Here is a 26,105-nt window from a genome sequence, read left to right on the forward strand (position 1 = left end):
GGGGAATTTTAACGCATGCACACAGGCATGCGCACGCTTGTGTGCACACACGCAGTTTAGTTCAAAATGTGAAAATTGTAAATACGGTGTTGTAAAGAAATTGTTACTTTGATGTAAAATAATTTTCTGTTTATGTTCTGGTATAGCTGTTTAGAGCTGTCACAGAAGAAAACAATTTGTGTCACGGTGAAAGTTATGTTTGAAATGGATCTTTTCGCAAAAAGCTGCTTTTCTCCCTTTTCTTGTTGGGAACTCATATTTTCCTGGAACTTACCTATGTTGTACTGCTGATTACTAATGAACGGAATAAGGTAGAAACAATCTTTTCTTTTTTTTTTTTCTGATGAAAGACAAGAGTCTAATTGTCCTTTTGGTAGGTTCCATGTTTATATAGCCATAGAACACGATATTGTGTGTGCCTTGAAAAAATCACTCCAAATCGCCAAAAAATGGCCCGTATTGAAAAATGTCTGGGATTGAATGAGTTAATTAAGTAACGTCACATGTTTACGCTTGCGCAATTCAACAGGCGTGAAAAGGAGTAAGAAGAATCAGAGCTTAATAACAACACTATTAGCAAGAAGTTAAGGTTGTTTTTTTTACACTTTTATGACAGTTGAGAATGTTAAAATGACAGTTTGACCACAGAACGAATTATTGGTATTTCTATGATTTTCTATGGGAAAAATCATATAAAAATCATTTTACATTTAGTAAAAATACTACAAAATTTCACCAATTATGGTCATTAATGGTCACACACAATAACAGTGATTTTGCATATAAAACTATGCCCTGTCCCCTTTAAACATGCATTCCTGTCCTCTCTCTTCTCTTCGCTTCCATTCACTTCAGCGCCAGGTCACATCCTAAATTCCAGGATGTGGCTGTTTGCCTAATTCCCAGTGACAGCTCCAGTGTCGGCGCTGTGGTCCTATACGCTGGACGCTGTCAGCCTCTTTCCCGCCTGCCCTACAGACCCTGCTCTCCTCGTATGACTACACACACTCGCACATGGCAAAAGACATCTGCGTCAATGTGAGGCTAACAACACAATATTAACGAAACAGCTCCTTTTTTCTTTATTTGGAATTTCCCCTCCACCTGTGTCACGGAGCATGCTCAGTCAGTCAGTGGGCAGCCCGGGTATAATTTGGCCCACAGGGGCTGTTTGGCAGTCGGCAAGGGGCTAAAGGGAGCAGCCGTGCTCTAAGCAGGCTTAGTGTGGGCCGATGGATGGATGGAGGGCCCAGTGAGCACACAGGAAAAGCATTAAATAAACATTAATGGAACTAGGTTGAAGGAGATTTATTTAGGAGGCTTCTGGCCTCTCACTGGAAGGTTGTTTTTTTTTATGCAGCACTTTTAATAACCCTCTAATTCACATAGGTAAAGCAACCAGGTCATTTGTTTCCTCAAAGGTGGCCATTGGCAAAGAAAAGCTTCGTGCGTACATTTTATTATCTTCAAGGAAAGGTCTTGGATGTATTTTTGATGTCGTCTGCCGTCGTCCTTAATCACAGCTTACTGATGTAAGTTGTAATCTTTGTAGCATGTCATAGTTGTCATTAAAAGTGATTAAACAGAAATGTGGACATTTGGACCCCAACTAAAAAACTACTGGAAAACGACTTTACATAGTATCTCACATATTTTCCCATAAGAAATCATGTAAAGCAGTGGCTCCCAAACTTTTCACAGTCCGATACCCCTTCAGACATTTGACCTGAAGCCAGTACACTTAAAAAACAAACCACAATAGGCACACAGTAAAACCGTCTTACTCTGAATTATTTCTCACCTGTTTGATATATTTAATGATGATTTAAAGGCTCACTGACCTGATTTTTCAACTCTGCTTAAATATGTGCTATATTGTTTGTAATGATGTTCTACGTTGTTCGTTTTTCTGAATGACAACGTTAAATTAGTAAAAAGTACATTTTTGTACGTCCAAAACCGCCATTTTAATCGGAGCTCGTCAGAGGGTGGCCTTTCCCATGTGACACCAGTGAAGGTCGAGCTCTCATCTCAGGCAGAGTGAAACATGAGCCAACGGACGAGATAGAAGATGTTTACAGTGATCATAGCAAAAAATTTGAGCGATGTGTCTTTAGTTTTCCAGGAGGAAGAAACATCTAGAGATGAAATAGAGAACTTGCAGAACATGGAATTAAGCCGTATTTATTGGAACCATCGACGAAGGGACTGTATGTCTGATGCTGAGGTGACAAAGACATGGAAGTAAAGATGGGAAGCGGTATTTACCTTGGAGTTGCTTATCCTTCGATTATTGTTTTAAATCGGCTTCTTAATGGAGCCTTTTTTATTGTGTTTGTTCGTCGACATATCGCTGCGAAAGTAGGTTTTATAACATGTATAATCGCTATGGTGACTTTGTGTTTACAATACTACATAATAATATATTATGTAAATAAGACATGACTTACTGTGTTCTGTGGCAACGTTGACGCCTTCCTCCTCCTTTAATCCTGTTGCTAGCTTCCTAGCATCCAAAATGCGCTACTTATACCGTACTTGTACTTCATAGCAGTCTTCAGTAAAATGAACGCGAGGCGGTGGTCCACATCACATACACCGAAATTAGTGCTTCGTTCGCCAGACAAGCTCTACTCGGGACTGCTCACAGCATGTGTTAGCTTACAATGCACCGTTCTCGTCCACGGCAGGTACCACAGTGCCCGCTCTCCTGTGTGGTTCTGCAAGCATTCACAGCTGCACGCAGGTGTACTCACAGCATGTGTCGGCTTCAAGCACTTTCCTCGGCGGGTGGCTATCGTACTTGCTTCGTTCATTGTAGTCTTAAACCTTCCTCTTTTGGATAAGAAATAAAAACTTACAGTACTACTCGTACTACTCGCACACTGTGAACAGCAAGCGGCAACACGTTTTGGCATGACTGGTATTTTGATGAAAAATATACCGAACCAAGTCGACTAGCTAGCGTTTGTTTATAATCTTGCTTTTTCACCGACACTTGGGAAACGCCCCTTCTGACAAGCTCCGACCAAAATGGCGGCTTGGGACATAGAAAAAAAATATTTTTTTACAAATTGAATGTTCGCTTTCAAAAAAACTAACAATGTAGAACATAATTACAAACAATATAGAACATATATTAACATATATTATATTATAACATACAACACAACTTGCTTGTCGTTATGGTGGTTTGACTTTAAAGTTTTGACTTTTGAGGCATACTCGTTTTTGAATAATTATATTGTGTGTATAATTTTGTAGACTTTCCGACTAAAGACATCGTCTTTGGAAGTATTTTTTATTTATAGTACGAGCCCTGTAGGAATGTTCTGTAGCTTGAGTGCATTGGTGAGGTTCACTGCACAGGAAGTGAGGTGCCAGGAAGTAGCTCACCTTCTCTGAAGCAAATAGTAGAAGACAGCAGAGACTGATAAACAAGGTCAGAGCCACCTAAACCTGCATCATGCATGTTGCACCGACACTCTTATTTATCAGAGCTTGACTGAAGACGGGATTTTAAGTTTAGAACAATAAAGAATAAACATTTAGAGTAAAAATATATGACATATTGTATAGGAAGCTAAAATAAAGAAGGACGCTCAGTAATAGAGAATGTTGCTGCAAGATAGTGTTTGTCAGGCCTCATCACTATGACATGCCTTTGGTGTGGATATACAAGGAACCCAGGCAGCCTCAGTCCAGTCCACCCCCCATGGGACGTATACCGCTGTGTGTGTGACAGCATGTGTGTATCTATGTCTGTATGGTGTGTGTGAATGTGTCATCAACAGTCAGAGATAGAGAGAAGAAACATAAAGAGCCAGAGGCCAAAAACTAACCACCGCCTACCAATGTTTTAATGACTCATTATTAAAAGGAATATGATACAATACAAACGTATGCAACACTTTCAGGTTCATTTTAATTGTGCTCAAAGCACAGATCACAGTTTTGCAAAGGGCCGCACTTAAAAAAAAAAAAGAGAATAAATAGAATTAAATAGAATTAAATAGAAAGTCATAGAATTGAAAAAGAAAAATCAGTGTAACCGGGGGCGGAGCGACGTGATCTAGACATTTCGGGTATCAACTTATCGCCACCCCTATGGGAGCAATGGTCTCACCTTGGCCACCCCAATGAAGAATTTCTGGCTCCGCCGCTGTGTGTAACTAGAAAAGGTTTAAAGTTTGCGATGACAAAGGACTGTTAGAAAAAGTTTAATTATTACAAGAATAAATTAAGAAAATCTTCTGAGAATAAATAATAAAAAAAGTTTTTAAAAATTGTAAATAATGATATTATGTTAATTATTTTGTATTATTATTATAGAACATGTATATTATATTTTTTTAATGTGTGGTTTCAGGGAAAAAGTGTGTATATGTTTTTTTTTAAAATAATGAAACGTAAAAAACTATACACTGGTAACTAAAACTTATAAAATTATAAAATAACAAAAAAATGTGCTTGAATTTATTTGATAAAACGCACATTTGGTTGTTGTTGACGTCTATTTAAATATTTTCTTTTAAATGTCTTATGCATAAAATCGCTTTACATTCCAACATATGTATTTATGCACATAGATTCAATTTCCATGAGTGTGATGCATGAGGAATTTTCCCAGCTTCAGCCTTTCGCCTCCCGCAGTGTTGATCCTTAGAACACGAGGATCAAAGTTCAGCCTCACTGTGATGCTCCTCTTTTGGAAGGGAGTCGAGAACTGATCATACTGATTATGGACTCATTTCACATTAAATATTCCTGTTTTTTTTTAAAGTGCGATGTCATAGGTTGCCTCCATTACCTGTTTACTCCAAAGCTAAGCAGTTTAAAGTTTAGCATTTTGTTCTGTTTTTACAAATAAACAAAGCCGACCAAGGTACGTACCGAACCATGATTATGGTGTGCCGTTGTACCCTTAGTATTCACAAGAATATTCTGTTTGTGTCCTCGTGGTGTTCTCCTCAAGTCTCGGGAGTGTCCAAGTGCAGTCTCGGTGAGGTCATGTGGCTGCTGTGATAATGCTTAACTCATGTTAGCCGTCAATAGCCATTCAGCAGGAGAAAAGTGCAGTAAATTACACAGTGCAGCTGTGAGCAGCGGGGTTCAAAACAACCTGACCCCCGTGTTGTTGGAAGAACAATAGCAACAATGACTGCAATCAGCTCCTGCACCAGCCATCTGTGTCACGCCACCGACTGCAAAACACCTTCCCACCGGTGCATGCTTTTAGCTCACCGTGCTATTGACTTCCAAGTGTGATGTGAGGCTTATTATAATGGCACGTTTGATTGTTTCTTTTCTTTGTAAACACCCTGTTGACCTTGAATCGGGTGCTCCTCTCACTTAGGTGTTTTCCGATTTAAACATGTCAAGTCCATGTTGTCCCTTTTTCTTAACTGTGAGCGTCTCACGGCTTCTGCAAGCATGCGCGGGAGCAGTACGAGAAGCTGTCCATCATGCACAAGAACATGCAGAAGCTCTACGAGAACACAGGCAGCTACTTCGCCTTCGACCCGCAAGCCGTCAGCGTGGAGGACTTCTTCGGGGAGCTGTCCAACTTCCGTATCCTGTTTATGGTGAGTAACAAATACAGCGGAAGTACATTTATTCTATTGTCATTTTACATTTGTATATTGACAAGAAAACAGTTCTCAATATGGTCATGGCTTAGTTTATTTCAGACATGGTTAACATTGTTGCGTTGTTTATACTTGCATAATTCATCAGGTCAGCAAAAGAGTAGGAAGAAGCAGAGTTTATTTAATCCTACACCTTCATGTCTCAGAAAATATGACAGTTCTCCTGAGAGTTTAGCCGCAAGTCTAACAAAATTGATGTTCAAAATGTAACATTTTCCACCTGTCTGATGTCTGTGTGCATGTGCAGACCTTCCCAGTCATGCTCCCCGCCCGAACAACACCAAAAATGTTGAAAACCTGATATGTTGCCAGGAAAACACTATATTTCATCATTAAAGATGCAATGTTCGGATGGCGGCAAAGAGTATTTTACAAAAGCACATCCACTGCATTACAGCAAGTATTGTTATTATATCTTCTCAAGGGGCAATACTATAGAAATGAAATGGTAATATACTTTAGAGTAGTCAGTGTACAGCTTGTATAGAAGCATAGATTTACTATCAGCTAAGAATGACTCAACACACAGCCATTATTGTCTAAAACGCTGGCAGCACAAGTGAGTAGCAAGATAACTGTCTTGCAAGGTGGCGGTAGCATCGGTATCAGGCTGCACGAGTGCTGCTGACACTGGGGAGGTCCGGTTCATTGAGGAGAACATGCATTCCAACATGTACCGTGAAGCAGAACATGATCCCTCTCCCTTACAATTCATGTTTCCATCGTCGACTCTGCATACTCTTAAATTATATATAATGACAAGCGGCAAACCACGTTGCAAACATTTTTTAATTCAAATTTCTTCAATATGTGATATTTAATGAAAAGATTTGAGGTATTGCAATAAAACAAAAAGGGCCAGCCCAAAACAAGTTTCTTGGAACGACATGTTTTTATCCACAAATTCCAAATTTAACAGCAAGTGCCTGTGAAGGTTTTCTATTCTGCTCTCGCCACACTGCAAAAAAGGTCAATTATAAGATAAAAAGACTAGATTTTTGGAAACAACTATGTAAAACTAGTGAAATTATCTGGTATCAAGTAAAATTTTACTTGGTAAAAAATCCTAAATCCTAAAAATAAGCAGGACCTTTCAGCTGGAAATGCTGAAAGGTTTTTAGGAGGAAATCTTGACTTTTTGACCTTATTAGAACCGATAAAAAGTGAAAAAGTGAGACCATGACCCCCTCTCAGCCTTGCAAGCATGGTCCAATGGTAGGCGGAGCGTTACAATTTGGAGCTGGTTTTGACTGGGTGGAGGGAGCGAGGATGGAACCGTCAATCTTCCAAGTTCTGGATGACCTGCGCTGCATCCCAAACCTCACACCGGATACTAGTGTAAAGTAATAAAGCTGTGTCCTGAAACTAATTGACAGATCTTGAAATAAGCCTAAATCCATCTTAAATGCAACAAAGGGCTTGCCAAATGTAAGATAAACAGATGAGATGTTAGGAAAAAATACGTCAAACTCGTGAAATGATCTGTCTATGCAGCTAGTTAATCTTACTTGATAAAACAGTTTTTAAATCTCTACATCTACAAATAAACAGGGCCTTTAAGCTGAAAATAAGTATTTTCAAAATAAGATACTGTATACAACCAATAAAAAGTGAAATATAATTAAAATAAGTAAAAATGAAATTAAATATTAGTGCAAAAAATGAAACACGCTGATCTTGAAGTAAGCCCAAATTAATCTTACAAGTAGGCCAAAAAGTCTTTTCAAAGAAAGTCTACTTGTTCCATGAATAGATACCTTAACTCATGCTATTAAAAATCACAACCAGAAGTGCTAATTTGATAACACCAATATTTATTTTCTTTAACCAGTATACCAGGTTGCTCCACAAAATCTGTCATTTAGTCATTTAGTCCGTATTTGTCATCAAAAATTGTTTACAGTGTGTCATTTACGTTTCTGTTGAACAAACGGAATGTTAGAACATCGTTGCTCTTAAATTAAGCATACTGCGGATGTTGTGGAATCTTTAATCACGATTTTATTTGTTGGGAACACCAGAATAACTTATTTTGAGAGTTATTTGCTCAATTTTAGCATATCTGAACTAAAGTAGAAAAAGTAAAAAGTAATCCCTCATTCTCAAATTAAGGTTATACTATAAAGTCAATGAGTTAATAGCCCTTAAAACTAGGGAAATTATCTAACATGTCTAGAAATATGATTTTCAATCTTGGCAAGTGGCAAATAATTTTCAGTGCAATGTTTGGTCTCTAATGGCTAGCGCAGCAGGCAGCTTCTCAGTAAAGACTCCAGTTACTATGAAGCATTGTTTAACTAAACAAACAGCAATAAAGCATGGCAATTAGAACTTGTAGTACTCAACGTAAACTAAATCAATTTAAACAAATTTGCTAGCTCAATGCTAATTTACATTGAAAATCAAGCAATAGCAAATTAATGTTGCAATTTCAAACACCTCCAAATATAACAGACAATTAAGATAAAAAGAAGCATAAACACTTTCTGAGGGTCAACAAGAGACAGGCCTGACACATTCAACGTCTTAATGGTAATTGACTTCGAACAAACATTATTGGTCTTCTCCTGTAACACTGCCACGTATAGCAGTGTATTAGCATTGATAGATGACAACCCGCTGCATAAAAAAATCCCCTTCAGAATAAAAATGCAAGATTATTTTGTTGTTTTTTTTGCTTTAGGCAGATACCCGTGACCCACTGAAAACGGGTGCGGCGGACCCAGCAGTTGAGAATCACTGCTCTAAAGCATATCCAAGTTCTATTTTATATTATATTGTCTCTTGAGAAAATACAGTGACATAAATGCATAATGCTGCTGACAGACAGGACTTCAATTGTACCTCTACGAGTGCAAAAGTCAAATTGAAGCTGTTTTTGTGTTACAAGGTTAAAAACAGCTACTCCCCAAACATAATGGAAAAAGCCGGCTTTGTAGCCTTTGCATAATGCTCGCGACCGAGCTAAAACAACTTACAAGAATACACTTGATGGTGGTAAATATGAGGTATTGAAGAAAAGGTCAGACGTGCGGTTAAAAGTATAAAAGCAAAAAGATTTGTCCCTAGCGATAACCTCCCGCAGCTGCCAAAGTGATTTGTGGCTGTAAATTTCCCAGAGGCCGTGTTTATGACAAGTTGCGTGCCCCTAATCCCCCTCCTGTGGAAAGAAGCGGAATGAGGTGAACGTGGTTGCGAGTCCCATTGCTCACGCCGCTCGTGGGGTTAGTAAGTCAAAGTCGCACCTTAGACTTGTTAGCATGTCTCTCGACGCCACCAGTAAACACATGAACGTACTTCTTAGATGCTGGTTCCAACCTACAGTAAAGGACGGTCTCATACAGCCAACATGGGCCTTCCCTTCAATAATTCATGAAATGATTCCTGGAGCCCCGCCCCCAACAACACACACTACATCACCTTTCTCTCTGTGCATTCTTGGAGGGAGGAATGTGTATTCCAACTGCTCCACCACACCAGTGATCTCACCCACAGTGTCACCGCTATATCTCATTTGAATTTTACAAACTGTACAGCGTCTGGTCTTTAAGCAGAAAATGTGTTTATTAGCCATCTGTTATGTCGTCAGCCAGGATCTGTGTGTGTGTATGCGTGTGTGTATGTGGAGGGAATTGTGTAGAAATGCTTCTGCTTTGGCGTATAGATTTTGAAATATTGTAGGGTGATTAAATCTGGCAGGAATGCCTTTTAATAGCGTCGAAATATCATCTGCAGCATGATCAGTGTCATCATGATAATTTGCCATATTGTGAGGGGTTTAGCCAGCTTTAAAATGACTGAGTGGAATATGGAATGGATACAGCCAAACGCAGGACTCATCATTCTAATATCTTGCTGATGCGCTAACTCGCTACTTTGCAAACCCGCGCAGGCTTCTTTTGGACTTATTAAAAAGTCACTCAATTAGCGAGGAAGACTGTTCGCTCATCCCAGCCCATCTGCTGCGCTTTGATAACTCATTAATGGAGGGGGGGGGGGGGGGGGGGGGGGGGGGGGGGGGGGGGGGGGGGGGAATAAAATTCTCATCCCCACTCAGTGCTCCTGGTCAGGATTACACATGCAGGCAGACCCTGTCATGGAATTACTGGTATATGCTCACCTCCTGAATCTAGCATTGAACATTGAATGAGCACATTCTGATGAATGCGTGCTGGAATCAAATATTTTGATGAAAGCATGAGACATGAAAAAGTGACTTAATGGATTATGTTATTTGTTACATTTAGCGCACATCCTGGTTCACGTGCTTTTCGCCAAAATGTTGCCTCAGTTCACATATTTTGCAGTTAGCGGACAATACGGCACGTGTCTTGTCGTGTTATTACAGTAAATTCTGCTGTATAAGACGCACCCCGCTAAATTTAGAGAGAAAAACAGATTTGTACATATATAATCTAACAGTCTGAGTCACGGTGTCATCTTACAACGAATGCTAAAATTGTCACGCTAAAATCACACAGTAACACAGTAACTTAACACTCCAAAGGTAGGTAAGGAATATACAATACCAATACGAGTTTAGAATAAAAACAACTATTCCGGTTTTCCATCATGCATTTCTTCCCAGCAAAGCATTCCATTTGCCATGGCTGCCTGGGCGCTACAATCATTTATTCAGGAGTTGTTGTGTGATGACTTTAGGATTCTTTCTAAGAAGACACCGTGAGTCACACTGTTATATTGAGTAACGACCTCCTGCCATTTCCGATGAGTTGACAAGTATTGGCACAGTATTTAAACAATTAGTAGTACTTCTGAAGTAAAGGAGATGTCACGAGAATATGGCCATAAATTAGCCGCACCGCTATACAGGCCGTAGGGCAGGGGTCACCAACGTTTTTCCTTGTGAGAGCTACTTTTACAAAATAAAAAAAAATGGCCAAGAGGTACTCATTTTTGTAACATTTATTTTCAGAGCTTATTTTAAACTCAAACGAAGCGAATATGCTTGTTTTACCAGAACATTAACAAAATGCTGGTGTCCTCAACTCACATTTTGTATTTCAGAATGCATTTCTTTCTACTGTTCTTTCATTATTAACTGGAAACCTGAATGAAAAGCAGGCCTGCGGGCACCTTATGTGGTCGTGGGGGGCTACCTGGTGCCAGCGGGCACCACGTTGGTGACCCCTGCCGTAGGGTTTAATTTTTTATTTTTATTTTTTAAGTAGCGGCTTATACACCAAGAATTACAGTAATACACTGCACGGAACTGTGTTCTTAACGTATGAATGTGTTTTTATCACAAAACGCGCTTCTGAGCCCATAAGCTTAGCTTGCTACTACATCGAAACAGAAAGCGGAAGTCAGGTTCGTGGCCCATCTATGATGTCATCATAGGGTGACGCTGTAGTTCTTTGCGAAATCACACAATTATGCCACAAGTCTCAGCTTTGCTTTTTAATCACGTCTGCAAAATAACGTAGAATGAAGCCAAAGAAAGTTGCAAGTGTCAGCATGTTGATGAAGAAGATGAGAAGCACTACTGAATTCAAGAAATAACTCATAGCATAACACCGTGGCAGCCGTGTTGATCTCGCTGACACATCGCTGTCTTTATCAACAATCACGTCTTAAAAGGCAAAAGTGACACGAAATGTCCATTTATCCCTTTCATTGGTCATTTGTATATGCATTTCAAAGCATTTTTTCTCGCTACACTGCAGTTTGAACACCGCTCCCTCACTCTGTCAAACATCCATCCATCCATTTTCTATGCCGCTTCTCCTGATTAAGGTCGCGGGGGTATGCTGGAGCCTATACCAGCTAACTTTGGGCGACAGGCGTGGTACACCCTGGACTGGTCGCCAGCCAATCGCAGATATATTGTTGTATATTTTTATATTTTTTCATTGTACTTGATGAAGTTTGCATGTTCTCCCCATGTGTGCGTGGTGCTCATTTGGTGCTCATCCAGTCCGTGCTCTACTCAGTAGTATTCTAGGCTCGTTAGGTTTAAACAGTAATGGTCACACCCCACCTTATTTTCTTCAGTGAGCTAAGGATTTTACCACTGTGTTGCTTGCTGGGAAATAAAAACACTCTCAGACCAGATTTGTTGTGCTTACAAGTTAATATAATTTCCCTTCCTGTCGCCAAGGCACAGAAGCCTAAAAATAATCAATCAAACAAATACAGTGATGAAAGGATTGTTTTGGTATGAATGCTTTAACTTACAGGCAGGCCCCCACCAGTCACAGCGTAACCCCGTGTCCCCGTCTTCTTCTTCTTCTTAGCAGGCAAGTTTAAATCAGTGATAAAATATTCATATGGAGCTATTTGCTGGAGAGAATAATTTATTTTCTTGGGTGGATGCCTCTTTTAGAGATGCGCAACACGGGGAAGCCTTGAGGGAGCGGAGCGTTGTGTGCTGTTACACTTTGATGGTGGGGGGGATGAAAAGTTGGTTTGAGATGGGATCAGAGTAAAGGGAGGGGAATGATTCCGACAAGACGACCTTGGCGTTCTTCTTAATGAAGTGGAAGACTATGGGAGAATGCCTTGCGGACACCCGTCTCTTCATTCCTGGCAGTTTTGAGATGGTGCCAATCCATCGGCAAGGAGATCAAATGCATATTTAACTTTCAACCAAGTGAATTATTATATTTTAATTTAGTTTTTGTTCTTTTGTAATGTGGTTTTGTCTGTACTCTTCTCGTAAAACCATCTTCACAAAAGATAATATTAATTAATTAAACATTATGGTAATCGTGGTATGGTAATGGTAATCATAATGGTTGAGTTTATTTCTTACATTGAAATACATCATGTTTACATTTGCGTAACTCAACGTGTCCGAAAAGGAGTAGGATTGCGAGATCTGGTGAGGTCTTCAAGGCACGTCCGACTACAGGAAGCCTCGACGAAGACCCATGATATATTTGGGAGACTATGTCTCTCAACTGGCTTGGGAACACCTCGGGATGAGGGAGGAGCTGGACGAAGTAGCTGGGGAGCAGGAAGTCTGGCTTCTCTGCTTAGGCTGCTGCCCCTGCGCAGAATAAGATGAAAAGATGAGAAGATGGATGGATGGTCCAAAAATGACGTTGCAGCTGAGTGCAAAACTTGTCATGAACATGTTTCCCGTGGTGGCACAGAACCAGGGAAGTTTAATGTGACCAAGCTCATTGTGCATTTGAAGCAGCATTGCAAAAAAACAGCATGAGGATTTTTGCAACATCATGGAAGCAAAGAAACAAATATATATGGCGCCCTCAAACAAGTAACGCTTAGTGTTTTTGTACTACACTGCTGATAGGGATGTTATACAGCTTCATGTCAAAAAAATTCAAACTATCCCTTTAAGGCTGCATCAGAGTGCGTCATCGTATCAGAAGTGAAAAAGTTGTATCGGGACACCCCTAGCACCACGTTAGCATGTTTTCATTCTAATCGTGTAGTAGAAAAGTTCATAGCCTATGTAGAAAGATTATTTAGTAATAATACAATAAATAAACCGCATTGTATATTGTACTAGTAGTGATAAATACATACAGAATACAGTAGTACCTCGCATAACATAAACCTCCTTTTACATAAATTCCACTGAACATAAAGAATTTATGTTTTTGCTTTGTGTGCAAAGTGTCAAGCCAGTGCATTTTTTTTTTTTCAGTCAACTTTATTAATGCCTCAAGTCGGTGCAAGTTCAGACTAACACTTGGTGACGCCTTCTGACGCATCACGCTCTCATTGGCTGATTTTCGGGGCACCGCCTACGCTCTCATGTCATTGGCTGAGTTATACAGCATGTATGTGAGTTTGTGTGAGAGACAGGCTTCTCTCTTCAACCTCCTTCCTCTTCGTAGTCGCCCTTAAACTAACTTAAACAATTAAGTTAAGTTACAAATAAAAATTTTGCACACAGCATTATCGTGTAGTGCGTGTGCGTTTGTCTGTGAGACCAGCTGACTCTTAGACTCTTTGAGTCGCGTTTTGACACAGGCTAGTCCTCCTCCTCCTTCCTGCCTCCACTTGCGCTCCTGATCAAGACATCTCGTGAACGGTAGGATTGTTTTTGTTTTTCAGTTTTATTAATTTACAGTAATCTTATTTATTACCTTATTTTATATTGGAATGTTACTGTACTATGTTTATGCTAACGTTTTCTTATATTTTCCCACCATATTTGGTGGACTTAGAATAATTTGAAGTGCCAAAGGGGTGAGTTTGGGAAGATCTTGGAACAGATTAGGCTATTTACATGTATTTTACGCTTCGTATAACATAAAATCCCTATAACATAAAGGTTCTCGGAACGGATTATTTATGTTGTAGGGGCGTCTACTGTATATGATAAACACCACCTAAAATAAATAAAAAGACTCTTTTGCTCAAAATTGTGTACTGAACTTGCAAACCCATTTGAAGTCTTTTATGTTCCTCATTTGGCCTGTGGGCTGCCAGTTGAATTTACTACCCGAAGTGGACATGTGACAATATTTAACTTCCAATTAGATTTATTGAAGATGATTTATGAATATCAGTTCAGTGTTACCATGTATCTTTGCCAATACCTTACACATAAATTATGGGCCATCAAAGAGAGGACTAGTGATAAAGATTACAGTGTTGCAGTGGTAATTAGGAGGGTGTCCCATTTGATGAGAGTGCCGTATTTATGTTGCATAATCATGTTTACAATCAAATTACTTGTTTGCATGAGATCATTTCTGCCGGCACTACTGTTGTTTTTTGTAATCTGCATACATTATACATCAACAAACATTTCTTTCTTTTTTTTTTTTTTGCGTGGCATGTGATGCAAAACGACGCTTTCTAAATGGGGACACAAATCAGGTTGATATGTGCTGTCAGTGCTGTCCATCATGGACACTAAATGACACTGCATGTTTGCTGTTTTATTGCCGAAATGTATACGCAACACACGTTAAATGATGACGATTGTAGATATTGTTGTTATGGGAGTAAAATGTGTGTTTAATCACACCATTGAATAAGTGTCTCTCATTGCCCTTGTCATATCAAACAATGAGACGCTGACATCAAGGGCGGGTGTCCTTGAACATGAAGTCAAAGCTCTCCTATTGACTAGCAGGATGAGCTACTCTTTCCACGGTCTTTCCCCGCAATCCCTGTAATCCTCGTGTTTTAGCTGCCAACACGACACACACACAGACGTACGCACATGCACGCACACGCACACACATGCACACACACACACACACACACACACATTTGGACCATGCAGGGGGAAGCAAGTGTCATGACGCATAATATCAGTGCATAGATTGGGCCCAGTGTGCTCTCACAGGAACATACTGTAATGTAGGAAATAGCAGCAAAGAAAATTAAGCATAATGTCACATTTAGACTGGTTTATTTTGCAGTTACACTGTATAGTCGTTTGCATGTGTGAGATTCTTGCATAGCCTACATAATCAAAACACACACACACACGCACGCACGCACACACACACACACACATATAATGGCTGTTTAACCGATATCCGATTGTCATTACTGATATCTACAGTATATAAACCGATACCGTTATTGGTAGCAGCTTTTCCCTCAAACTAAGGTCACATCTCATGTAATGAATGAACACATTATGCTTCTTTTACTGTGCTATTACATTGCGTAAAATAAGAGAAATTCTGAAATGTGCTATGTAAATTATAGAAAAGAGTTCCATATTGATTTTATTATTTAATTAGTGTATTTTATTTATTTATTTATTTATTTTTTATTTTGCCTCAACAAAAGTTATTTAAAAAAAACTAAAATAACATGTCTTCCTATGGTATTGAGACAGGTTTGACTTAATAAATAATAAGCAGTGAATCAAAATAAATAATACTGGCACAGATAGTTTGGAAAGCTGCACATTTCGATGTGGCACAAACATCCATATAAGAACAAAGTGCAGTGTATGAAAGTCCAATGTATGAAACTCTGGACGAATACAATCAGTGAAATTATAAGATGGGCTCATTCAGCACGCCTCCCTTCTCTTATTATTTTGCTGCTGGTATGCTAGCCAGCTCTTTACAATCATTGCAAATTGCATATTTACAATCCAAAGACGAAACTAGCTACCAAGCTTGATGCTGTGTGGAGCACAACATCATCACTTGTGTGCCGATATCATTATCGGCAGAAAAAATGATACTGATAAACCTATATCTCATTTTTATGCCAATATTGATCTACCGATAATATCGGACATCCCCATTAAAATATATTGTTTTAATAATGCTTTTATTTAATATTCCATATTTATTTAATATGTAATAATTGTTTTTTTTATTATATAATATAATAACAATCTTTTCACATTGAAAAACATGAGAAATATTTATAAGTTGTAGTTATTTATTTATCTATATTGAGTAAATGTTTTATTTTAATGATTATAAGGCATTACTTTATGCTCAGAATCCTACTATATTGTCATGCTAGAGCGCCTCTACACAGGAAAAGAGTCAAATATGTACAAAATAATCTACTGAGATTGAATATAAGAGGAGCTCCAACAGTTATGCCATTACGATGATGATAATGATCCTTTTTCTGTTTTCATATTGGTTTGTTTCATATGCAACAATATGGTGCTTGTAGTTTGCAGTTGTGTATAACTGCACTGAGAGCTGTCATTTAGCTACATGAAGGGATCAAAATAGTTTAGTGCAGTGAAATGCAAACCATTGCAAAGTACAACCACAATAATATGCATGTTGTTACATGAATACCTTTCTGACTTAATTGTTGTTATCTTTGTAAAGGGACACCTGTCCTTAGATTGTGCAGGTCCGCAGCAAATGAACGACCCAACACCAAGATGCATATTGCTGCAGTGCTGGGTCCGGTGTAGGTCCACACCAGCCATGGTCTGTGTTGAGAAGAGCACATCTTGTTTGCCTCCAAAGGTCACACGGTTGCATCTTCTTGTGTGTTGGCACAAGAACAAACTGACACATTTGTAAAGGCTGAATTGCTGCTGTTGATTATCTGTCTGCCTCTGACTCCTTCCTGACATTTGGGCCGGTCACGAAGGAGGAACAGGATGATATCTCCTTCTCACTCCTCTGAGACTCCACAGACACTCTGCAGAGATGCTTCACTTTCGTTTTCCTCTTTGCAATGGCTCCTCCACTCTGTTTAAGTCAACATAGTGACATGGTGCGATGCATTGCTACATATATATTGTTGATGTTGAGAGATGTTTCATGAGATGAGCTATTCTGAGCTTGTGACCTGCAGTACTCTACCAAAGTGTTTGGGGGCAGTGTTTTCCTGAAAGTGTGCAACCACAACTCTTGTAGACTAGCTGTTTAGCTTCCTGTGTTTTAGTAGTGAACAACGCCGACTGAAGCGACATCCGGATTGTTGACAGTACAAATCAACAGATGTTGTTTTTAACGCCGTTACTCCCAACACTGGTGGGCAGCTACCGTTTTTACATGTACAGTAAACGTTGGAATCTGCAGTTTATCTATACGTAAAGGAAATAGTATAATTAGTATGTCAAACTGGGTAAGGGTCAAACTGTTATTAACTGCACAGGCAATGTTGAAGTTCCGATTCTGTCATACAACTGTAATAAGTAACTCTAACGCTGTTAAAATGTCATTATCATCCTGGATCGACCTCTCGCATCTCATTTTTCAACATTCTTGCTTGTCAGACAAATACAAAAAGAAATTAACCACTGTAAAACATGAAAACAGCCATAACGTCTGCAATAAGTGACGAGGCTGGAGTCTTAACGCTAGAAATGTGAGCCTGCTCACATCACGTCATGTCCTTAGAGAAATGATCTTCTCTGAACGCCCTTTGTTGAGGTTGCTCCATCAAAGAAACCAAAAAACTCCAACTATAACCGGGTTCATCCATTGATATCCCCTGAACTAAGCTTGCATAGGGTACGCTAAGGTCTGACGTTATGTCATGCATGACGGTGGACCTTCTTTTGGAGCAAAGTGTGAGCAAAAAGCTAAAGAAACACCAAATAAAAATACACTCCCATTTTGGTAAAATTCTGAATATTTCAAGCTCACACATTCAAGATTCCCCTGTAAATGCACCAACATTTGTAAAAAACACACTAAATATTGGAATTGCACAAATGTTAGTTCATTTATCAACCCGCTGACAAAGTGTGTCAAAATAGTTGAAAATACGCTCATTTTTGGCAGCAAGAGATCCCTGTGCATCTTTAAAAATATGTCAAGTAGAGCAGAAGCCTTGCAGATTATAAGCATCTATTTAGAAACAGGTGCACATACACAAGAAATGATTTATTGTTTATTCCGCCAGCTTATCTCCAGCACTTCTCTGAATACAAATTTTTTGCTGATGGCAAGTTGCTGCTTCTGAAAAACGACACGGTTGTGAAGACTCTCATAAAGAGTGGTGGTGGTGGCAGGATTCATCTGAATGTGTGTGTGTGTGTGTATGTGTGTGTTGCCTCATCAGGAAGCTATGAAGGAGAACCACAAGAAGAGGGAGATGGAGGAGAAGATCAAGAGAGCCAGGCTGGCGAAGGAAAAAGCCGAGCGCGAGAAGCAGGAGCGTCAGCAGAAGAAGAAGCAGCTGATTGACATGAACAAAGGTGCGTCGCTTCGCCGCAAAGACGGGAGCAGGGCATACTGGGAGTTCGGGAGCGTAGAGGGGTGCGTGCAAAAGGGGGCTTGCGTGGAGTCGTACTTCAGGAGTTTTGTAGGCCGTATTACTTGTAGAATTACACCTACCATATTCCAAATGTATGCACTGTTTGTTATGAAAACACCGCTTCTACTCGTATACCACGGTATGCAAAAATGCAGCACAACTTGCATCTCTACTACAGGAGGTGTGCTGTTACTTTTCTGAGTATATTACCATGCGGCGCTGCTGATACTGACAGAATTTCACCATGATAAGAATTTTTAAAAAGTAATTTCATGTTTTAATTTTTTCACAGAAGTGAAAAAAATAAAAAAAAAGCTTTTTTTCTTCAAACTTTGCTTTTTAATGTTTTCACAGAAACACAAAAAAAAAATCACCAAATTTTGTTTAATTTTTTTTCTTTGTTTTTTTTGTTGTAAATGTGCTATTGATGGGACAGAAACAATATATGAAATAGATTTTCTCTGTTACGCAAAATGTACACACCCTTAGGGGAGTGACATACACGTGTTTGTAAAAGTGGAGCAAGATCGCTACTGACCAAAAGAGAAGAACCTCGGTTGATGTCAGTAATCCATTCCAGAAGGTTTAACTCAAACTAAAATGTACTCTTAAATGATCATTTTGTTCCATAATAAATAATGTGAATTCAATTAATCTGTTCTGGACACCCAAAAATATGAACGCAAAACAATTATAGTCATACATGCAAAAAAGTATTAAATGCATATTAATGATGAATGCAAGGGTTAAATTAAGTTTACCTTCATTGAAGACTTGATTGCTGACAAAGACGGGCATGAGAATTCAGTGGAGTTTCTCACTTCGCTTATCAAAATGTTGGCACTTTTAATTTTCCTTGGCACCATTGTGGGTTATTTTGCAGCCGTGGTCAATAAGAAAAGCAGCGACTTGTGCAGCTGATGACATCATAGGCAGGCGACGGAGCTGGGTAACACTGACTTCCGGTTCCTGTTTCCATGCAAACATGCTGCTAACAAGAATGTTTTGTGATGGGCTTTCCATAGATTATCCATTTGTGTTTAATGCGAAATGGGCTATGAAAATGAAATTTTGATGAATTTAACGATTAGTTTTCAGAGGTTGCTGGATGGTGGCCATTTTTCATCCAGTCTTGCTTTTACAGAAATGTGCTTGCCAGTCCCGTAAAGGAGTATACCAAATCTGGTGTTGATTCAAACTAAAATTACTAAATTACTCAGCTAAAATTACAGTGTGTGTTTTGCAGAACGCACTGAGCTGTGTGAGAAATTTCAAGTCAGTGCAACTTATGTGTCCCCATTCACCAAAGCAAACTGTCCATTCCCCACATAACTCTACACTTTTTATCTGAACGTGCACGGCAAAAAGCACATTTGAGCCTGAGTTGTCTTGTTTGACTTTATGTAACTCCTAAAGTATTTCACTCTCATGCAATGTGACCTTGGAACATCAGTCACGTGCAAGGCAGTGATAAAACAGCATTGTGGTCTAAGATTGCACAAGTGTGCTATATTTGTGTTGCGTTATTACAATTATTCCTTTGTACACCCCCTAAACCACACCCCACCCCGAGGCAATGCCAGTAAACTGCGTATTGATCAGCGTGAGTTGCTCCAACATGAAAAATAAGAGCAGCAGAGCGGGGATGCTTGCGTCTCGCTCCGCCAATGACATTGAGAAGGAATTTCAAGCCTGAAGGCCCTTTGCGAGCAGTCCGTCTGCTCTTTTGTCTTCTTTTTTTTTTTTGGATTTCCCACAATTCACCAGCTACTAAATGTCAGCGCCAACCAATGACCTCACAGCCATATGGGGAAATGTGACAAGACAGTCTTCAGTATGCCGCAAATCCTCCAAGATAATTGATGCATGCAACACTTTTTTCACTTCTTCCCTGAGCAGTGACCTCTTTGAAAGCTTCACTTTTAATAATCCAACATGGCTGTGCTGGAAGAGTCTGTAGAGCCCTTTTTTCCTCACTGGGGCTAACCAGATGGAGAAGGCAAGAGAGAAAGAGAGAAGGAGGTATGCTATTAAATATTTCTGCCAGAGCAGATTTTGATCTGACTTTGTGAATGCCATAATATGACTCACTTGAATAAAACATGAGGATGACATGGGCAACTTTGCCTGCAGGAGATAGCAAGAGAGGATTGTCCTCCACACCAAAAAAATATGCTACCTTGTTGCAGTGTCCTGATCATTGTGACCTTGTCGCTTGAGAGATATACCATGCACTGTTAAAAAGCCAGGCTGTCTTTCCTCCTGTCATGTGAACGGATGCCTCTTTTTGTTTGTGGAACCTTGACTCGTTTATGTTTTTGTGTCTACATACAAAAGGTAATTAGAGAAAGGAAAATCAAACATGAAATAATTGGCGTTCAGTATCTGTATATCCATACCAGTTTAGAGTGTAAATTGTGAGTGTCAAGAGGTGTTGCATTCACACATTTCTGCCTGTTGGGGGTGCCACTGCAGTCAGCGGTCAGTATGAGACCTTTAACCCTCAAAACAATTTTAAAAGAGATTAGAACATCTGCAGTGACGTTATGACACTTGAAAGAGCAATGGCGAAGGCCAGATCTGAGTTATATGTAGTCTACGCTATACAGAAATCCCTCGTCACTTCGTGCTTTGAATTCCGTGGCTTCACTCTATCACGTTTTTTCCAAAAGTATTTAATTAGTCATTGCTGTTTCATCGTGTCTAAAGAAACAACAAGGAACTCTCCGCATGCTGCCATTCGTGAGTCTACATTATGTCTTATGACCTCCGCCAAGCGCAGCGCAAAGCACAAGCGCCGCAACGCGGACGCTTTTGCGGCGTTCAACTGTCTGGTTGTTTGTGTTCAAAATAACTTGAAAAGTTCTGAGTGGATTTGGATGAAATTTTCAGGATTTGTCGGAAATGGGATATGGAAGAGCTGATTCAATTTTGATTCTGTACATTAAATATAAGAACTATATAAGAATATAAGAACTAAAATAAATAAAAATATTGGGTGTATTGGTTGTTTCCCACTTACTCGATGCCCATCTCGTAGCTACATATGTGCTAGATAGATAGCTAGAGAGATGGAATGTATGTTTACAAAGCCATTGTCATAAACAGATGGTGTCAACATATGGCCACTGTATAATAGGATTTAAAGCACTTTCCACTTGGGTTGCTGTGATTACATTTATTGCATAAAAACACCTTTCCATAGATTATCCATTTGCGTTTAATGCCATTTCAAGAGACTGTTTTAGTTAGTTAGTTTTTTTTTTTTTTTCCAGAGAAGTGATGGGTTTTATGCCATTTCACAAATTGCAACCAAATCCTCTTCACTTGTGAGTGATTAATGAAATGCATAATTAATGAGGGTTTAATTCATTTAGCTTTAGCAGAAGCTTTTAGCTGGGGGGGGGGCAGGGAGATTCAGCAAAACAGATCTGTGTTGTTTTTCCTCATTTCCCGGTTGAAGCAGTGTGAGAAGAAGCAGGCAGAAAGTTGTGTTGGTGGCAGAAACGCTTATTTTTTTTTTTTTTAAATGAGCATGACTGATAGATGAGACAAGTGCAGCACTAAATACATTTCCCCTGTAAATGACTACAAGTCCTAATGTTGAAAATTGCTTATGAAGTCATTAGCCAGTCATCCCATTTGTTTTAATTCCCACTAAATGGATTTCCACATTCTCCTTAACTGACCAGATGTTCAACATTTACTTGATCGCTTCACTTGAATGGAAAGAACCACAGAACAGGATGGTTTATTTTTAGGTTTTTTTTTTCTTTTTGGCAGAGAATACAAGAGGTTTTTTTAGTTTTTATTGCAATAGTATATGAAAGCGTGTCACAAGGAGCGTGTGTCAAAAGCCTGAGCATGGTGAAGCCTGTGGGTTGTCCTTCTTTTACGGCCTCCTGTGAGAATCAGCACGCCCTTCTGGCTTCACACTCGGCGAACACTGGCGAGGTCAGCGCCCCCGTCTAGGGCGAGTGTCTGCACCCACATGTCAACTTTGTACCTCAGTCCAATCCACTAAGCTTTGAACAGCGCCGCAGAGATGGAAATGCTTTTGATTGCAAATGCAGGCTGGCATGTGGCACGTAGGGATAAACAAACAAGGGGGCGGGGGAATAAGTTTTGGGGACTGTTTTCCGAACTCTCTTGACAGGTAACAGTAGATAAGCAATGTCCCATTCTGATTTAATTCCTATATCTAAAGCACAGACCTGGTGACCAGAACCGGCCTACTGTATCGCTTCATGTGGCCAGCGAAAGCCTGGAAATAATGCATGTAAAAAACTTATTTTGATTTATTTTTGTTACTATTTTTACATTCATTTTTATTAGGGATATCCGATATTGGCTTTTTTGCCGATATCCCATATGCGATATTGTCCAACTCTCATTTTCCGATTCCTATATCAACTGGTGCCAATATGTGTAACATCACATATCTCCTATCGTGGAATTAACACATGTCTGCAAATGGATACAGCATCAGCAATTACCTTCTCAATGTGGCAGTAAACAACATCTCACAAACTACCGCCTCTGCCTGCCGCTCTTTCCATATTATTTTACATTCCTGCTACACCATTGGCATGTGAATGACTGATTGGTGCACGGGAATACAGTGTTTTCCGCAACGTCTGCAAAGTATGCTCTCAAAAGGATGTTATAATGGCCAAATCATGCAGTCTTTGTCGCAATGCTAATGGCTGTGATTAATGTGATAAAGCATGACTTGAACTTTAATATGATACCTCATTCACTTCTCTGCCCCAAATATTAAAGAAGATACAGCAAATTTCATAACGGGAAATAGCGCCTTTGGTTCCCATTGCTCTAACATTGAGTCATGACAAAAGCTGTGATCGACTCACGGATGTTGGCGAGTACAACCGTACGACAAAATATATAATAACGGAGGCTGTGAAAATCTGTTTTGAAAGTCAACAGAGTAGCCATTTTTGGTAATCAAAAAGGCCAGGGAAGAAAATCAAGTGTCATATTTTTCATATATACGCCTCACACTGCAGTGCAGCAGCACGCTGTGTATTCGTTTTCAATGCACAAGCAATGTTGCTTGTGGCGCTTAAAGGGTTAAATCAGCTTTCATTATCGGGAAAAATATGATGCCAATATTGACCGATATTACATTTTTTTAATTAGAAAGACACTTGTTAAATGTATTTGCTCTGTCAATTTTGACAGAAAATGTGTACTGCATGGAATTGGAGCTTTTTTGTTGCCAAACCCCATTTAAAAAGAATTATACAGTAGTTGTATTTCTGTATTTCAAATTTCTGCTTGGCACCTCGACTTCTTATTTCAAAGTAAATCTGTAAAACATTACCAAATGAAAATAATAATAACAAACTGTGCAATAATAACAACACTAGGAAGGTTTCACAGTTGCAGGCGGCCCTCGAAGGATAACCATAAGTGCGACGTGGCCCACGGTGAAAACGAGTTTGACGCCCATGGTCTAAAGTCGCTATGTGTTTGTGTAATCTTACTCTTCTACTCCTGAACACTGTCCACAAAAGGGTGAACATTTGCCCAAACAAGCACCCTTACCTTGTTGCCTCTGCTATTATTTTCTGACAAATGGCCATCATCCACAATCCTTTTGTGAGACATGAACACACATCTCCTTTCTGTGTGCTGTAAAGATACAAAAACACATACGAAAAGAGGCAACTAAGAATGCAATTCCCCCTACAAAGCCATCTGATGTGTTTTTGTTTTTGAGTTTGGAAAAGTTAATGCTAGATGTAGCGTTCGTTTGTATGTTGCTATGAGAAATCAATGCGCAAAGGAAGGAAGTTACGCTAATGCTTATAATGACCAAAATATGTCAAGATGCTGTAAGTATTACATGTTATAATGAACGTGCCTGTTAATACATGGTCACAGCATGTATATAAAACCATAAAACCTTGTTGGAGGTTTTTTAATAGTGGTCTTGTTTGGCGGAATAGGTGTGCCCCAATTAATGACCTGTCTATTTGTAGCTGTTTGTATATCTTTAGAATGCGCAGAAACGAGAAAGATGTGTGTTCATGTCTCACATAAGGATTGTGGATGATGGGCAAAATTCCAAAAAAGTGCAATTTTTCTTTAAACTCCAAAGGTTGAGCTCATAAGTTGGACAGACTTGAAATTTCTTGCACAGCTCAATGCACTCGACAAAACACCCACTGTAACTTCTGAATGTTTTTTTCCAAATCACCACCAAATTTGGCACACACAAGTGGGAGACAGACATTTGCCTAATGATGATAAAACTTTGAGGATATCGGTAATTACATCTCTGTTAGCATACTGTCTATCTTCCGAAGCATTGTGACCACAACCCATAAGGGGCGCGACAAATGCTATTTGCATGGGGTGTCCTCATTTTTTCAAATGTATTTCAATGTATTTTCCAGAGATCCAGTTTTAAGACTTGTTTGCTTTAGGTTGTGTTTATTAGCGATGATTTACTAACAAGTTCATATCACAAACACTCTCCCCGTTGACATTGTTGCGCCCAATGAGAGAAGAGAGCAATCGACATGGAATTTGCTAAACATGTCTAACATAAAGACACGCCCAAAAAAGTCTAAAAAACACAAAGTTGTCCATTTTGCTTCGAAGCATAGGCTTTCATCTGAATATTGGCCTTTTTTTAGGGGCCGTACTTTTAGGAACTTCTCCTTGGGAAATGGTTGGATCAGTACTGAATTTTGACTACGTATTTTAGACAGATGGGCGACTCCAAATGTGAAAGCTTTTGAGTTTTTGTCAATGAATGTCGACACAGCTTTTGCGATTCAGTTTACACCTTACCTACACTGTCATATCGCAAAATGTATTGCAACACAAGAGCTATTTGAATGTAGATGCAGCCAAATAGGCACCAAAACGCACGGAAAGTCTCCACAGATGAAGATTTAATGATTTTTGCAAAGCCATTATTTTTTACCATTTGAACTTGAGCCCACCCAACTAAACCTGCAGCAACAGCTTGCAGACAACAGTAGAACTGTTTGGTGAGGATTTCACAGTGCCAAAATCCTTGCAATCGAATAATTTTAAATCTATGTACCTTTGTTTGCATGACAGCTGGAAGCACGTCATCAATTACCGTTTCAAAACCCGGAATCATATGCAAACGTCCTTGGAGGACACCTGGACCTCAGAACTTTTCATTGGAAGCTTATTTTTCCATAAGGTCCCATTTTCAGTACGTGACTATACTGCAGTGTGTGCTCTTTATCTCTCCGAAAGCATTTTCTTCCCTGCCAGTGGTCGACATATTCCAATTCGGCGAGGCCTGCTCGAATGAGGACTCTGTGTCCCTGAGAGTGTCTGCAGAGAGAAAGAGAGCAGTTGGCATGTTGACAATGATGCTTCTATTTATGCATCATGCTTGCCAACCTTCCACACTTTGAGGAACAACTACTATAAGTTTGCATGGATAGAACTGGGTTCCTCGCTCTAAAAGAAACATTCTGTTTACCCATGGTGTGACAGTAAATATATATTTAATCTGATTTTTTGGTATGGTACAGAGGCGTACTGATCTGTACCAACATGGTACAGATGAAATGGGGGACTACCTCTACTCAAACAAATACGCTGCCGCTCACCCCGAAGCTAGTGGGAGTCATGTTCCCTTATTGTACTGAAAATGAACCAACCTTAAAACCAAGGTACGCAAAAAATGTGATTATGGCGTACCATTACAGCCCTACTATTTATTAAACACAAACACAAAAGCATGTACACGTGTCTCAAGTGTCAAGTTCTCTTGCTCATTAATTC

The 26,105-nt window shown here is 39.5% G+C and overlaps 1 protein-coding gene across 8 annotated transcripts in view; it reads left to right on the forward strand.

Moving 5' to 3' along the window:
- Positions 1-26,105, forward strand: part of diaph2 (diaphanous-related formin 2) — a 471,153-nt gene that overhangs the window by 348,522 nt on the left and 96,526 nt on the right. For 6 of the 8 annotated variants that reach the window (XM_054792014.1, XM_054792019.1, XM_054792018.1 and 3 more), the window contains 2 exons: positions 5,420-5,585; positions 18,111-18,246. In XM_054792014.1, coding sequence (XP_054647989.1) covers positions 5,420-5,585; positions 18,111-18,246 — 302 coding nt within the window. Of the gene's footprint in view, positions 1-5,419; positions 5,586-18,110; positions 18,247-26,105 lie in introns of those variants that run through there. The other 2 variants (XR_008572894.1, XR_008572895.1) reach the window with 1 other exon arrangement.

The sequence above is a fragment of the Dunckerocampus dactyliophorus genome, chromosome 11 (assembly GCF_027744805.1).
Source record: "Dunckerocampus dactyliophorus isolate RoL2022-P2 chromosome 11, RoL_Ddac_1.1, whole genome shotgun sequence".
NCBI classification, from domain to species: Eukaryota; Metazoa; Chordata; class Actinopteri; order Syngnathiformes; family Syngnathidae; genus Dunckerocampus; species Dunckerocampus dactyliophorus.